General features: G+C 36.7%; 1 protein-coding gene across 1 annotated transcript; it reads left to right on the forward strand.

The window, feature by feature from the left end:
• Window positions 1-14,848: 14,848 nt before the first annotated feature.
• Window positions 14,849-15,355, forward strand: LOC127097960 (uncharacterized). The gene has a single exon (XM_051036461.1). It carries the CDS (start codon window positions 14,849-14,851, stop codon window positions 15,353-15,355), a length of 507 nt encoding a protein of 168 aa, XP_050892418.1.
• Window positions 15,356-18,166: the final 2,811 nt, after the last annotated feature.

The raw sequence follows: 18,166 nt of genomic DNA on the forward strand, positions 1-18,166 counted from the left end.
GCTAAAAGATTTCCAAAAATGTGTGAATTGATTTTTAAACAAAAGCCCTAAGGTCTTTCGTTATCCACGGGAGAAAACTCAACCTTATACAAACAACAAGTCCACCATGTGAGAAAAGCTTCGACGTACTAGAGGGGTTAACCCTGTTTTCAGTACGGAAGTCTTACAGTTCGATCACTAAGGACAAAAGGTGAGATTAACATCAACCAACTAGGATAAATCAAACCTATGGCTAATGTATGAAAACATATCAAGAATGGACAAAGCCACAAAACAATTGAATGAGTGAAGTTAATTGATTATGAATATTTACAAAATATGGTCAAAGTATGATTAGAATTCAATTCAAGAAAGTGTTATCAAAAGTGAAGTTTGAAAAGTCAAGGGTTTAAGACCCAGGTTTCTAATTTGAAAAGAAATGAAGATGTTTGCACAATATTTATTTCAAGTTTTGAAAGCAACGTGTGAAAAGGGGTTTTGGAACAAAGAGGGTGAATGGAGGAGTGTAAAACTTCCTAGAAGTTCACCTCTTGAAATCATATAGAAGATGATTCAAGTGTGTCCTTAGGAATGAGGCAACAGAGCAAGTAAGCAAATAAAAGCAAGATGATGCCGAATGCCAATCAATGGACTTACACCAATCTCACAAATGAAGGTGGATACCGGATACCAATCAATGGATTTACACCAATCTCCTAAAACAAAACAATGATACCGGATGCCAATAAATGGACTTATACCAATCTCACAAAACAAACACGGATACCGGATACCAATCAATGGATTTACACCAATCTCCTAAAACAGATAAGGATATCAGATGCCAATAAATGGACTTATTCCAATCTCCTAAAACAAAACAAAACATGGATATCAGATGCCAATCTATCTGGGCTTACTCTAATCTCCAACAGATGATCATGGGAAAACAAATGCCAACAACATGGACTTACAATTGTATCCTCACATACAACAAACAAACAAGCACTAAGCAAAGAGGACATAAGTGGCCAATGAAATGGTCTTACACTCAATCCCTTCCAAATCATAGGAACAATGGCCAATGAATGGACTTACAGTTGATTCCTCAATGGACAAACAAAGATGTGTCACAAAGATATGAAATGATGATCATGCACTAATGAACAATTAATGATGATAAATGCACAAAGGCAAACAAGCAAACATGTACAGATGAACCGATAAGCAATCAATGATTCAGTTAGCACACACTATATACAAGCAATTAGGCTCAAGCAAGGGTTAGACTTTAAAGTCAACTGGAATGGGGTAAGTTGTGCTCTTAACCTTAACATTGAGAGTTAAGGTGAAGCAGATGAAATGGAGATGAGGGGTGTGCCTCATAGCTCTTATCCCTGGCCTGGGAGAGCTTTGAATATTGGAAGGTGTGGGAGTTCAGAAAGTTGGAACTCTCTCCACAAGAGAACGACTCTATAGATCTTGGGTTAATATCCACAATGCTACAACATGTAATGTGAGCAAAGGGATGACACACTGAATAGTAGGAGATGGACTACACATCTCTTTTATCTACCAATTGCCTCATATGAGGACTTTTCCTGCTTGGGGACAAAGATAAACAATCACAAACATTGCCTCTTAAGGAGGACTTCAGACAGGTGCCTGGCCACATAACAAGCCAGGTCTTCCAGACTACATGAAGAAGAGAAATTATACCTAACTGGTTAAGCAACCAAGCAAAAGCAAGTTCAAAATGAACTTAAGCAACTAATGTACCTGTGGAAACATCAAACAAATCAGTATACTATACAGACAAACAACCAACAGTTAATGCAACAGTCAACCAATATAGGCAAAGGCATAAGCCACAAGTCAATCTCAATTGAATCAACATCAACCTACAAAACACACATTAGTAATCAAAAGCAAATATCAAATGCTCTCAAGATGAGGCATCATCAATTGTGTAACTTGCATGTGCAACCTGAAACAAAGCTTCAAACATGAGAGGCAAACCACTAGGACAAGGCCTAGGGTCAAAGGGGGAGAAATAATTCAAAACAGAATATGAAAATTGACATGAATCAAGTTCAATCAAATAAGAAACCATTCCAAAAGGTCTCATGTCCATATCAATCACCAAAAGAATTTCATAATCAAAACATGTCAAGATAGGCAAGTTGAAACCACATTGAAGCAACAGAATGATCAAGTGCATATTAATTCCAAAATGGCTCAATAAATCTCAAGAAAAATCATGGCTAAACAGGACACATCAAATGATCAACACACCAAAAATCATGGCATTTGGACAAGTACAAGCATGGCAATCAAATTCAACAAGTCATGGTAAGCACAACCAATCTCAAAGGAAGCACAAATTGATACATCAACTTAAGGCAATCCTAAAACAGATATGACAAGTGATAAATGACTCAAACCAAAGCCACAATAAACTTCAATGTGTCTAGAATCAATGTACAAAATTTCAAGTTCATATGACAAACATCAAGCATTTCACAAATCATCTAAGTTTAACACTCATCAAAAGACCCACAAATGACAAGCCAGAAAGAAAAATATCAAACAAATCAGAAATGAATCCTAAGATTCTACAAAAATTCATGATCAATCCTAACATCCATAAGAAGTAACATGCAAAAAATCAGATCATTTGGCATTTATTTGGCATGGTAAAGAAAATCAGCAAATTGGACAAGAAATGGTGTGACACACATTGTCACACCTACATTAATCAGATCATATCTCAACAACCAAAAATGAGAAAAATGCAAACTCTATACCAAAATGTCAATTAGGATGTCTAGTTTAAGCATGTCAATTTTCACATTCATTGGATCAACCATCATTATTTCACAAAGAAAATGGCAAGCAATGTACAAGATAGCATATGCATGAACAATCCCTAGGAAAATTTAAAATCCAACCAAGCACAAATTCTGGAAAAATAACCAAAAAAATGTAGACATCATAAGGAGAAATGTGAAAAAAATCTCATGTGATTTGGATGATTATTCATGGAGTTATGGATTTTCGAATGAAGGAAAAATAATTAAAATGAATGAATGAATCATATGAACATGGATAACATACATGAATAAAATGCAAAAGAGCCAAATTTGAATGAAGCGCGCTGTACATGAAACGCACAGTTTCATTAATCTCGCGTGGCAGCGCAAATGAATGTTATCCAATCAAAACGCCAGGCCATCACCGACGTGGACCAATGCATGGGCAAAAACATCAAAACACATGCAAACACACGCTATGCAGATCAAACGCAAATCTGGAAAAGAAAACCTAGGTTCTTCATCATGTTCATACGCATTCATCATCATCAAGAACAATCTTGCACAGAAATTCACAAACAGCATACCATTGGATTCATCTCACATCACACATCATAGATCCATAACTATTTAAACCTAAATCTACACATGTTCAAAGAATCGAGCAAAGGAAGTTCCACATGTCAAAATTAAAATCAACACAACTACTTCAATTCTGCATGGATTTCATGGATCTAAAGTTCAGCATAATCAGCATTGAAGGATCTACAAGATGCATCTATCAATTTCATGAATTATAAGATTCGAATTCTGACCTTAATGAAGCTACAGAAGTGAAATCGCGCGATTCAGGCCTGGAAAAGCTGAAACAGATCCTCCTCAACTCTTGGATGAATGAATGGATGAGAAAGAATAGTTCAACAATGCTTGATTTATCCAGAAATTTCAGCTGCCATGGATGTGCGTCAAGGTTCAACAGTCTCGAATCTTGCTGAATTCTTCAAGATCTTGCTTCAACAATCTTCAATTATGCATATAGATGATGAACAAACCAAGAACCAAGCAATGCTTATGAAGAAATTCGATGAAAAGTTGAGAGAAAGTTGAGAGAGAATTTTTCAGATCTGAAATTATGAAGTTGTTGTTATCATTTTCTGTTAGGATTATGGTTATATACCATCTGTTAATCAAGCTTGTTAATCATGTTTAGCTTAAGCTCTAATCAAATGCTAAGTGAATTAGGGAAATGGGAGTGTTTATGCAAAATGGCAAGTTCACCCCTTATGCATGCATGGCAATGCTACAGTGCACGATTTTTGTGCCAATTCACTTGCAAATGCTGTTTAGAACCAAATGCCATTGGAAAAATGTAAAGGCAATGCATATTTTTCAAATTGGAAATTTCCCTCCAAAATTCAAATGAAATTCAAGTGAAAAATCCAATATTTTTGTGATGAGAATTGATGAAATGTAATGCATGATTTGGATAGTAGAGATCAAGAGAGAAATGTTCCAAAAAGAACCACTTCATTTGGCCTTTTGGTGTGGAAGTTATGCCTTCTTGAAGTTCAAAATCCATTGACAAAGATTGATCCATATCTTCTCAACCACAAATGAGAAATTCAAGTTCTTGGACTTTTTGGAAAGGTGAGAGCAAGATCTTCAACTTTAATGTTTGGCAAAATTTCATTTGAAGCTTGCTTGATGATGTAAACTTGAGGAGAAGACCTTGCCATTTTTGGCAATTTTGAATTACAGGTCACTTACTATTTTTGGAAACTTTTCAACTGACCTCAAATTCTTCAATGGTGATATTTGAAATGTCAAATGATACTTGTTTGAACATGAATGAGGTCTCTCTAACCATCTCCCACCTTCAAATCCATGATTAAATGCACAGTTGACTTGTATTGACTTTTCTAGGGTTTCAGTTGACCTAGCTGTGCTCAGATGAAGTTCAAGCCTCTACCACTTGAAATTTTGATTCAAAATAAAACCATAGCTCATATGAACTCTTATGAATAATCATGGTGCCCAAATTCTCAAGAATGGCCACCATCCATTGCTCATTGAAATGCATTGACTGCTTGACTGTTGATTGCTTCATCTGCAAGTAACAAGGTTAGATGATATATTTTTGTACTTTTGGTTAGTAAAAAAATGAAAAGCAATGGTATACAAATGCAAAACATGCTTGGTGATCAAGACTCACTCTCAAAAGATAACCCACCCACAGGGAAGGAGGCAAGGTGCACAATGATCCTTGAGGCAATGAATGATATGATATGATGCCATGAGGGGTCTTAGGGACAAAATTGGGGTCCTATAGTAATAAACACATAATAAACACATAAGTGCTTCTTCTCCCCCTAAGTCTGTTCAACACAGACATCTCCTTCAACAACAACAACACCTGTAACATTCAGAATCACACTCTGCCATCTCCTTCAACATCTGTAACATTCAGAGTCACACTCTGACATCTCCTTCAACATAAACACCTGTACAACATAGAACATCATTATGTTAAGACATCTCATCTGTCATCACATATTAACTTCTCCCCCTTTTTAGTCAAAATAGACCAAAGTGACCAATTAGACAAAATAAATGTCAATCAGTCTAACAGAGAATGTCACAAAGGATGTTATAACATATAAAATGTTAAAACAAAATATCAGGTGGTACAGAACCATAATTATACACAACTACATTAGCTGAGATAATCAGAAATCCAGAGAACTCATAAAGAGCCAAAAAATTAAAGCATGGCATCAAACAGACTGCCAAAAATTACAAACATCAAATAGAAAAACAACAAAGCATTCAAGCATCCAAGCATCCAGAAAACACATGTCATCATAACAAGGGGGGGACATCTTCACCATAACTCAGTCTGAGGAGGTAGCATCTTCATCACCTTCAGATCCAGAATTGCCACTAGATTGATCTTGAGAATTAGACCTCTCACTTGAGGTGTGGGGATCTGTTTCCTTGGCTTCACCAACATTATCCATCTCTCCTTTCTCCAAGCTACTAATTAGAACCTCTAAAGCCTCTTTCCTAGCCTTAGCTACCCTAATCCCAATTTCCAACTCCTTACAGGTTTCTTTCAATTGAGAAATCAGGCCACCTTGAGAGGCTGGCTTCTTCATTGCAGATGTCATGACAATGTCATTGACATGACTGCCTTCAAATAACTTGTAATGAATTGACAATGGAGGCTTCCATCTACTGGGGATATCACTGGTGCTTAAAATACCAGGCTGCTGGCTTAGAATTATCCCACAAATAATTGAGGGAAAGGCAATTGACAGCTTCACTGCATTAGTGGAAGCATGTCCAACAATTTGTTCAAACATGAACCTTCCATAATCAAAGTTGAGCCTGGTTCCAATAGCGTATATTATCCTTCCAAGAGCATTGGAGATTGTTGAGATGTGGTTTGTTGGTACCCAATTGGCTGACCCTATCTTATGCAAGATAGCATATTTTACAGTTTATTTTCCAGCCGAGAGATGTTTTTTGCTTGGCCATTCCTTGACTTGCCCAACAGTGATTGTCCTACAGACTTCATTGTCTATGGCATCTAACTCAACAACACCTTCTGTTCCTCTCCCTAGGAACTTATTGATTACAGTAGGGGAGAACCTTACACACCTTCCTCTCACAAACACCTTGCAAAATTCTTTGTTGTTCTTGTCAGCAATATCCTTAGGGATGTTTACAACAAACTCCTTCACCAGACCTTCAAAACATTGAGGTAATGCACTAACTGTTTTCATCAAACCAGCAAACTTGATCAACTCCATAACCACTTTCACTTCCATAGCATCTTTCCCTAGTTCCCTTTCCACAACAACTCTCCTCTGTATCACAAATTTCCACTTGGCTGCACCATCTTCCAGATGGAAGGAAATGTTATCCAAATGCACATCAACAACCTTGGCAAGAGATTTTCTAACATTTTGCTTTTTGGCAGGAGAGATGTCTGGGACATCGTTTTCAATATCATCCTCATAATTAGAACTTTCTCTGACCTTTCTCTTCTTGACCTCTACTTTACTCCATGATTTTGAAGGACCTACAACAACAACCTTCTTACTAGTTCTGGCTGTCATCATCTCAACCACAGACCTGCCTTTCCTGGTCTTCATTTTCTTTGCAACACTTGGTTTCAAGTGATGAACCAAGGTGTCATCTTCCTCATTTGAGTTCTCTTCCTCCAAATCAACCACCTTTTCAGCAGAGTCATGCTTCTTAGATTGAGAAGCATCTACAGGTTTCTTACTAGGCAAGGTTTTTCCTAGAGAACACAGTCCCTCAGCAGTAATATCTTTCTCTGACCTAGATGAATCGTCATCTTTCTCAGTTTGAGGTTCCACCTCAGGTGAGGGGTCCCTTCTAGACAGAGGAGTCGAAACTCCATTGACTGAGTGTCCTTCATTTAGGATCCTTGTGACCAGATTCCTAATGACACGGTCCGTATAATGCATGTCATCCTTAGAGGGAGGGTTATCAAAAATGTTACCTTGAGTGTTTTCTGCAGTGGAAGATGGGCCAGGGGCGTCGCCTGGGATTACTGAAAGAGGAATAACTTCCAAAACGTCTTCATCCAGAAAATCCATGGAGGGAGTTCTTGCTTGGTGAGTAGGTTTAGAACCAGAAGATGACGGATGTTATGACATTTTGTTGGACTTGTGAAAATATTTTTGTTGCCCTAGCAGAGATGGACGATATAGTTTGATGAAGATGAAAGTGGTTGTGCTTAGGTTGAGTGTGAAAATGGTATAGATGGTAGTTCCAATACTTGGTAATGATTACCATAAATGGGGCACTTTCTTTTAAGTGGGCAGATAATATTTTTATTACCTTTTCCACTCCACTTTAATTGCTATAAATTCTCATGAATACAAATCCCTAATTTCCCTCTTAAACATTCAAATTGATTAGCATCCAAAGCCTTTGTAAATATGTCAGCTAATTGTATTTCAGTAGAAACATGCTCCAAGGCTATGATTTTCTCTTCCACTAGTTCTCTAATGAAGTGATGACGAATATCAATGTGCTTTGTCCTGCTATGCTGAATAGGATTTTTGGAAATATTTATAGCACTCAGGTTGTCACAGTACAATGTCATGACATCTTGTGTGACATTGTATTCAGTCAACATTTGTTTCATCCAAACCAGCTGTGAACAGCTACTCCCAGCTGCTATGTATTCAGCTTCAACGGTGGATAGGAACACACAGTTTTGTTTCTTACTAAACCATGATATCCGATTGTTCCCTAAGAAGAAACATCCCCCTGATGTGCTTTTCCTATCATCAGCACTTCCAGCCCAGTCAGCATCACTGTAACCAGTCATCATAGATCCAGATCCATGAGTATATAACATCCCATAGTCACTGGTGCCATTGACATATTTCAATATCCTCTTTACTTGGTTTATGTGACTGACTTTTTGTTCAACTTTATATCTAGCACAAACACCTACAACAAATGAAATGTTAGGTCTACTTGCTGTGAGATATAACATACTTCCTATTATGCTTTTGTATAGACTTTGATCTACACTAACACTATTTTCATATTTGGAGACTTTCAAATGTGTAGGAGCAGGTGTCCTTTTATGACTTGCATTCTCCATGCCAAACTTCTTAACAATGTTCTTGGCATATTTGCTTTGAGATAGAAAGATAAAATCTTCCATCTGCTTGACTTATAGCCCAAGGAAATAGGTCAGCTCTCCAACAAGGCTCATCTCAAACTCAGACTGCATTTGTCTAACAAAATGTTCGACCATCTGATCTGACATCCGACTAAACACAATATCATCTACATATATTTGTGCCACCATGAGTTTTCCTCCTTCATTCTTCACAAATAGGGTCTTGCCAATACCTCCTTTCCTGTATCCATTGTTAGTGAGGAACACTGCGAGTCTCTCATACCAAGCCCTAGGGGCTTGTTTCAAACCATAGAGGGCTTTTCTCAACTTGTACACATGCTTTGGAAGATTTGGATCGGTGAATCCTTTAGGTTGTTCAACATATACCTCCTCATTTGAGTAGCCATTCAAGAAGGCACTTTTTACATCCATTTGGAACAATTTGAACTTCAAAATACATGCCACTCCAAGCAATAGTCTAATGGACTCAAGACAAGCTACATGGGAAAATGTTTCATCAAAATCTACTCCTTCAACTTGAGTGTATCCTTGTGCTACTAATCTTGCTTTGTTTTTAGTAACCACCCCTTGTTCATCAGATTTATTCTTATACACCCACTTGGTACCTATGACATTTATTCCTTCAGGTCTTGGAACCAGTTTCCATACTTCATTCCTCTTGAATTGACCTAACTCCTCCTGCATGGCATTGATCCAGAACTCATCAGTCAAGGCTTCCTTGACATTCCTATGCTCAATCTTGGACACAAAGCAGCCATGTGAGATCACTTCCCTTGATCTAGTTGTGACCCCTTTATTTGGATCTCCTATAATGAGATCTTTGGGATGATCCTTCTGAACTCTGATGGAGGGTCCCTTGTTGATTTTGTCATCTTCTGGTTCAGCTTGAGGAGGTTCACTCTCCTTATTTTTGTCTGAGAAATCAACTGAGGAATCATTCAGAGATGTCTCAACATCGTTTGTGACATTAGTCTGTTGGTTATCAACCACAACATTGATATACTCCATCATTACTTTTGTTCTGGAATTAAAGACTCTATATGCTCTGCTGTTTGTTGAGTAGCCAAAAAATATTCCTTCATTACTTTTGGGATCTATCTTCCTTCTTTATTCACGATCAGTCAAGATATAACATTTACTACCAAACACATGGAAGTATTTGATTGTAGGTCTTCTCCCTTTCCAGACTTCATATAAAGTTTTATGAGTCTTTTTCTTCAAGGTCACTCTGTTGTGAAGGTAGCAGGTTGTGTTCATGGCTTCAACCCAAAAGTGGTAGGGCAATTTCTTAGCATGAATCATAGCTCTGGCTGATTCTTGAAGGGTTCTATTTTTCCTTTCCACCACACCATTTTGCTGGGGAGTAATGGGAGATGAGAACTCATGATGAATTCCTTCTGAAGAATAGAATTCATCAAATTTGATGTTCTCAAATTCCTTCCCATGATCACTTCTAATTTTGATAATTGGACTTTCCTTTTCTCTTTGAAGTTTTAGACAAAGATCTTTGAAGACTTCAAAAACATCAGATTTTTCTCTTATAAAATTGATCCAGGTGTATCTGGAGAAGTCATCCACTACTACATATGCATACTTCTTCCCACCAAGGCTTTCCCTCTGCATGGGTCCCATCAAATCCATATGGAGGAGTTCCAGAATTTTGGAAGTGGTGTCATATCTGAGCTTCTGGTGTGACATCCTTGTCTGTTTTCCAATCTGACATTCTTCACAGACTTTTCCTTCATCAATCTTCAAGTTGGGAATTTCTCTAACAGCTTCAACAGATATAATCCTCTTCATACCTTTAAGATGCAGATGGCCCAATCTTTGATGCCATATCTTCATTTTTTCTTCTTTGGCTAAAGTACACATTGAAGAATAACCAGTTTCTTGAGAACTCCACATGTAACAGTTGTCTTTAGACTTGACTCCTTTCATGATCACTTCATTTTCTTTGTTAGTAATCAGACATTCAGTTTTAGTGAAGTTTACATTTAGACCTTGGTCACACAGTTGACTGATGCTTATTAGATTTGTAGTCAATCCCTTAACAAGTAGGACATTGTCAAGGTCAGGAACTCCAGGGCAATCAAGCTTACCAATCCCCTTGATTTTACCCTTTGCTCCATCACTAAAGGTTACATAGCTTGTGGCATGAGGATGAAGGCCAGTTAGCAGGTTTTTGTTTCCAGTCATGTGTCTGGAGCACCCACTGTCAAAATACCAATCTTCTTTGGCTGAAACTATGAAGGAAGTGTGAGCTATCAGACTTCTAACATCAGTCCTAGGAACCCATTGCTTTTTGTTGACAGTTCTGTGATGTTTGGGTCTAGGTTGATGATGAGCAAGACTAGGATAGCCATACAACTTATAACAGAAAGGCTTTATGTGGCCAAATTTTCCACAGTAATGACATCTCCATCTTTGGTGTTTCCCTTTTTGCTGTCTTCCTTTATGATGTTGTGACATATGATGTGACATCTCAGGTTTGCTATCAATATGACTGCACTTAGGTTTGGATTTAGGTTCGCGACCAGTGTAATTGCACTCAGGTTTAGATTCATTGAACCCAATGCCAAACTTGTCTCCTGTTATTTGTCCAGTCTGGAGAATTTTGTCTAAGGTGTCAGATCCATTTTTTAGCACTCTTACATACTTGTTCATCTCATCCAGTTTGGAATTCAAGAATACTGCTTCAGTCTTCAACTTGGAGATGGTTTCTAAATGTTCTGCCTTGTCATTCTCCAGCTGTGCTATCACTTTCTTCTGGCTTTCAACTTATTGACACACTTCTGCACTTATGTGACACAACTTTCTATAGATAGTGGCCAGTTCTTCAAAGGTTACTTCATCATCACTTGAGTCTTCATCAGAACCCCATCTTCCAGTCAAGGCAGTCACAAGATTAGCATACTCTTCTGTTTCACTTTCATCAGACCAAGTGGGAGCAAGCCTCCTCTTCTGTTTTTTGAGGTAGGTTCCACATTCAGTTCTAATGTTTCCATACCCATCACATTCATGGCACTGAACTCCTTTTCCTTCTTTGGGCTTTTCATCTGACCTTGTTCTTCTTCCAGTATTGTTGGATTTACTGATGTCAGATGAGATGTTCTTGACATTAGCCTTAGATCTTACATCCATCTTTTTCAGAAGTCTGTTGAACTGTCTTCCCAGCATTGCTACATCATTTTCCAGATCTTCATCACTATCTTGACCACTTTCCTCCTCTTTTCCTCAGTGTTTGACATGAAAGCTATGCTTTTGACTTTCTTTTCAGATCCATCACACATTCCCATCTCAAATGTTTGGAGGGATCCAATGAGCTCATCAACTCTAATATTGGAAATGTCTTGAGACTCTTCTATGGCTATCACTTTCATAGCAAATATCTTAGGGAGTGACCTGGGTATTTTCCTCACTAATTTCTCATCTGACATCTTCTCACCCAGGGCTCCTGAGGCATTAGCAATTTCAAGGATATTCATATGAAATTCAAGAATATTTTCATCTTCTTTCATCCTTAAATTTTCAAACTTGGTAGTGAACAGCTGTAGTCTAGACATCTTCACTCTAGATGTGCCTTCATGAGTGGTTTTGAGAATGTCCCAAGCATATTTAGCCACCTCACAGTTGTTTACCAATCTGAAGATATTCTTGTCTACTCCATTGAATATAGCATTCAATGCTTTAGAGTTCCCAAGGGCTAGATTATCCTCCTCCTTGGTCCATTGTTCTTCAACCTTCTTCTCAGTTGTAGCTTCTCCATCCTTAGTAACAACTGGATGTTCCCAGCCTGTTAAAACAGCCTTCCAAGCCTTATTATCCAGAGATTTTAGGAAGGCTACCATTCGAGGTTTCCAGTAGTCATAATTGGATCCATCCAGAATAGGTGGTCTGTGAACAGATCCTCCATCTCTCTCCATAGTACCAGAAAGTAACATCCCTAGATCTCACCCAGAACCAGAGCAGGATGCCTGCTCTGATACCAATTGAAATTCTGGTATCAGATAAGAGATGTCGAAGGTAATGTCACGAAACTAATATCTGAACAATACAAATAGGATAAAAGATAAAGAACAGTAATGCAAGAGACACAAGCAATTGTTAACCCAGTTCGGTGCAACTCACCTACGTCTGGGGGCTACCAAGCCAGGAAGGAAATCCACTAAATAGAATCAGTTCAAAGATTCTCAGTAAACAACGCAAGTTACAGTCTTTTTCACCTAATCTCTACCCGTGTGACTTCTACCTAAGAACTCTTAGATATGAGATCCCACTCACTCCCCCTCAATCACACCAGTGATATAAACCAAGAATTACAATGAAAAAAAGACACTCTTCAAAGACACATACTTGATCTTACTTAGCAACTTCAATCAAGTAGACACACACTCATGCTTAAAAGCTTAGAGTGACAAATTACAACTCAAAAATCAGACCAATTCAATCATCTATGGATGAATTGAATGGCTTACAATTCACACGATCAGACAAGACTAAAACCCTTATTCTCTCTCAGTATTTCGTTCGTTATTTCTTGTGTATCAAATCAGGTTTTCCATGTCCTTTTTATAGAAGCATTTGGCTGGGCTTGGACATCATAAAACCCTAAAACTATTTTCCATTCAAATATTCTCATGACAGTTGATTAGATCTCTTTGGAAAATAAGTTAATCTCGTTGTAATTACTGATTGATAGCGTGTTTAATCATATCTTCAATCATACATAGATTTGCATTAAAAATGCAATCACACAATACATAACATTCAGACTGAATATTCTGTATACAGATGTCATGACATCGGGTCTGACATCATAGTAAAATCCTGCATAATCGCATTTTAAACATCCAGCAGGTACAAGAAATCTTATGTCAAAACAACACATGTGACAACTTGTGAACACTCTAGGTTTTACCAAAATTGCTGCCAACACTTAGAACCAATAATCTCTTTGCATTGAGGGTCTCAAACCCTAGACGTGAGCTTGATAAAGCATAGGTGAGCATGTACACTACCTACAAAACACAATAAACTATGCATTGGCATATTTTTGGTTATTTTGGTTAATAAATAATGAAAAACAAAGTATGATACAATCAAAAGTGCTTGGTGATCTCTCCCAATGCAAACCCAATGAATGAGGGGTAAGGAGGATGCCAAGGTGTGATCCCAATGCTAATGCATATGATGAGATAACATGAGGGATCTTAGGGTCGAAATTGGGGTCTTATAGGTTCCATATTTGAAGTTTTCAATGATCACAAGAGTTTGAAGCATCTCTTTAATTAGAAGGAGCTTAACCATAGACAAAGGAGATGGTTAGAATTTTTGAACAATTACGACTTTGGTTTGAATTACCATCCTGGTAAAGCCAATATGGTAGCAGGTGCTTTGAGCAGGAAATCTTTGCATATGTCGACGATGATGGTCAGAGAGCTAGAAATTATTGAACAATTTATAGCTTTGAGCTTAGTATGTGAAGTAACTTCGAATAGTCTGAAGTTGGGCATGTTGAAGCTAACCAGTGGTTTCCTTGAAGAGATCTAAGAGAAACAAATATTGGATTTGGCTTTGGTTGATCGACTAACATTAGTAGGTCAAAGCAACGATAAGGATTTCCAAATTGATGAGAATGAAATTCTGAATTTTTGAGGTAGAGTTTGTGTACTTGATGCGCCAGAGCTTAAGAAAATTATTTTAGAGGAGAGTCATCGGAGCAATTTGAGCATTCATCCTAGAGCTACCAAAATGTATCAGGATCTAAAGAAATGTTATGGTGGCCAGCAATGAAGAAGGAAATCACACAATTTGTTTATTCTTGTTTGATTTGTCAGAAGTCTAAGGTAGAGCATCAAAAGCCGTATGGACTAATGCAACCATTAGAGGTTCCTTAATGGAAGTGGGACAACATCTCAATGGACTTTGTGAATGGGTTGCCGAGTACTCTGAAAGGAAGTGATGCAATTTGGGTGATTGATGATATGATGACTAAATCATCTCACCTTATACCGGTTAAGATCAGTTTTCCACTGCATAGATTGGCATAAATTTACATTGAAGTGATTATGAAGCTCCATGGTATTCCATTGAGTATTGTCTCCGACAAAGACCCAAGGTTTACATCCAGATTTTGAGAGAGTTTATAGGACACGTTGGGTACTAAGTTGAGATTGAGTTTGGTGTATCACCCACAGACTGATGGACAGACGAGGAGGACTATCCAATCTTTGGAGGACTTGTATTCTGGAGCATGGCGGTACTTGAGATAATTACTTGCCTCTGATAGATTTCACATATAATAACAACCATCATTCTAGCATTGGTATGGCCCCCATTCGAGGAATTATATGGAAGAAGGTGCATGACTCCTCTATGTTGGTATGAATCTGGAGAGAGTGTTGTACTGGAACCTGAAATCGTTCAACAGACTACCCAAAAAGTTAAAATGATTCAAGAGAAGATGAAGGCTTCTCAGAGCAGGCGTAAGAGATATCTTGATAAGCGAAGGAAAGATCTGGAGTTTCGAGAAGGTGATCATGTTTTTCTGAGAGTCATTCCTATGAGCGATGTGGGTCGTGCTCTGAAGTCTAAGAAGTTGGATCCTTGCTTCATTGGACACTATCTGATTACCCAGAAGATTGGAGTTGTTGCTTACCGTGTGACACTACCCCCATCTCTTTTGAATTTACATGATATGTTCCATGTGTCACAACTTCGAAAGTATATTCATGATCCATGTCACGTGATACAAATGGATGATGTACAAGTTCAGGATAATCTGATGGTTGAAGCGTCACCTATTCTGTTCGAGGATAGAGAAGTGAAGCAGCTACGCGGTAGAGAAATTGTTCTTATGAAGGTTGTTTAGGAAGAACCTGCTGGAGGTAACATGACCTGAGAGCTGGAGAGTCGGATGAAGGAATCCTATCCTGAGTTGTTTTCGTAAGGTAATTTTCGAGGGAGAAAATCATTTTTAGTGGGAAAGAGTTGTAACACCCCCTAATTTATTTTAATATTTTATTAGCATATTATATTATTAAAATGATGCATTGTATGATTTATTTAGTTATTGTGGTGTTTTTGGTGATTTTTGAAGTTGTAAGGTTATTTTAGTAATTTTATAATTAAGGGAATTATATATTTGATGAGTGGAGAAATGAAATTAGGCTTTTATTTAATTTATTAGAAATAATAAAATGATTTAGTATGTTATAATAATAATAATAGTAGTTAGAATAATTAAAAACTAGTTATTATATTAAAGATTTATTTAAGATTTCTTTAAGTGTGACATATATAAATATTTAATTGTATTATTTTAAAATGACTTTTTGATTGAGATTAAAATAATATTACAGTGTTTCATGGTTATGGAAGAATGTTTAAGTAGGAAGTGAAGCGTTCAAAAGTTTAAGTGTTGTTATCTTTTGGGAACACAATAACTATTGAGATTTTTATAATTATCAATAAAGAATAATTAACAATTATTAGGAATATAATCCCAAGCTTAGAATTAGCATTGAGGGAAATACGATAGAATTTGGAAGCAATTTTGAGAAAGCGATTCTGGAGAGTGAGGGAGGAATGCATAACTTTTCAAGATTTGTGAAAGTTGCAATTATCAAGTAAGGGAGGAGATTAATTACTGTATGATGGGTTTAGTCAACAGGATGATGAGTTTCCCTCTCATCAGCTATGATTTTTTTATGTGATTTGTGATCTTTCATGTATCAAATCAATATACAATTTTGTGTATTTGATCCTATGGGGTTTGATCAAACCCCTTATGGGCAATTATATATTTTTCCTTGTGATTGTATGCACATGTGAATAAATATGTGAATTAGGTATTTTTGGAATCGATCGATTTTAACGATCTATGAGCAAATGAGATTTTTCCCATTTAGTCACTTTTTAATCTATCGATGATTCGATCTGTGTCCAAAATAGGATAATCCCATTTGGTCGTAACCCATATTTTGACGATGATTTGATCTGTATCCAAAATAGGATAATTCCATTTAGTTTAAACCCTATAAATTACGATGAAATTATTAGAATATAACTTTTAATCAATGTTTTATAATTTCACAGATGTTAATGTAGTTATATCGATACTGTAAAACTTTTTCTCATAACCTTTAGAAAAATGTATTTTTCTCAAAATGTCAAATAAGTATATTTTTTTCCCAGATGACTTATTTTTCCTAGAACAGAGCATACTTAGAGTATGGAGTTTTTTTTTTAAATAAAAAATTTAGTCCTTCAAATATTAAATGTTTATTTATTATATGATTTTTATATCTCTAAAAAAATAATATTAAAATATTTTTTATAAAAAGAATAAATATAAGTTATACTTTTGCCCCCACATTAAAATGTTTCTAAATCCGCCACAGACAGCGGCGAATCAGGTGGCGATGATGGATCAGACGGCGGTGACAGAACGGCGGCGGCGGATCAGGTGACGGCAGACCGGTAGTGGGTTAGGGACAATTTTGTAATTGTCGCTTTTGTCATTTTTGAGTTCGGAGACCATCCAATTATTTTTTTAAGTTTAAATTGTGATAAAATGACCCTAAAATAATTAAATATACATTTTATAAAATATTATAAAAATATTAGTATATTTAACTCACTTTTAGAAATTTAATTAATTAAATAATTTTGGGTGTATGAAAAGTGAATATATTGTTTAATAAACATAATTTGATTTGATTTGAATTTGGGTGACCCTTATTGGATAATTTGTGGTTCGTGAATGGAACCTATTTTGGTGATATCCTTTGGGATACTTTTGGTGTTTATGAGTATTATTATACATAGTTTTTGTGAAGTATGATGTTTGTCCATGAAATGCATATTCGTGATTCATATTACCATGCATTCATGTATTTTGGAGTTTAGGTGGGACTTCGGTCCATTTTGGTGGCCTCAGATCCATTGGCGGGGATTGTGAGTCCTGGTGGAAAAGATCAGGGATGAGTTTCAGATCCATTGTTGGGGATCGTTGATCTAGGTGGCAAGGACCAGAGACTAGTGGAATAAAGTCAGTAACATTCCTCTGATTTCACAATATATTTTTGGTACCACATGCATATAGATGATGGAGTTGGTGGATCATACCATTTATGTATTTGATTATTGTGTTTCTTTAATGTCATTTTGTTGCTAAAATTTCACTGTTATTACATGTAAATGTATTCTCACCCCTTTTCTCTTTGTTTGATGTTGTCTATAGGACTTGGGTACAAGTGATCAACAAGAGTGATATGATCGTGAGTACTGCGAGACGACATGACACCTCTTAACATTTTACTATATTATTTTCCATTTAGTCGAATAAAATACTCTGAACTATAACACTGGAGTTTCAGGCAGTTGTGTTTCCTTATGTATTCGATTTTATTACTCTTATGGATTTTATTGTTGGAGATATTTTATTCAGACCATTGCATGTTTATCTTTACTTCCGCTTGTGATTTTTAATAAATACATGTTGTTTATTGAGTTTTTGTGATGAAGTAACATCCTAGAAATTAGTTTCTTTTATAAATAAATTATTTTGGGGTTTAGGATGTTACATAATGGTATCAGAGCATAGTCGATCCAATCAACCAGTATTTTGTTAATTATTTACTTCCTTTTGTGTGATGAGTTTACTTAAACCTTGTCAACA

Source organism: Lathyrus oleraceus, chromosome 1, assembly GCF_024323335.1.
Source record: "Lathyrus oleraceus cultivar Zhongwan6 chromosome 1, CAAS_Psat_ZW6_1.0, whole genome shotgun sequence".
Lineage (NCBI taxonomy): Eukaryota > Viridiplantae > Streptophyta > Magnoliopsida > Fabales > Fabaceae > Lathyrus > Lathyrus oleraceus.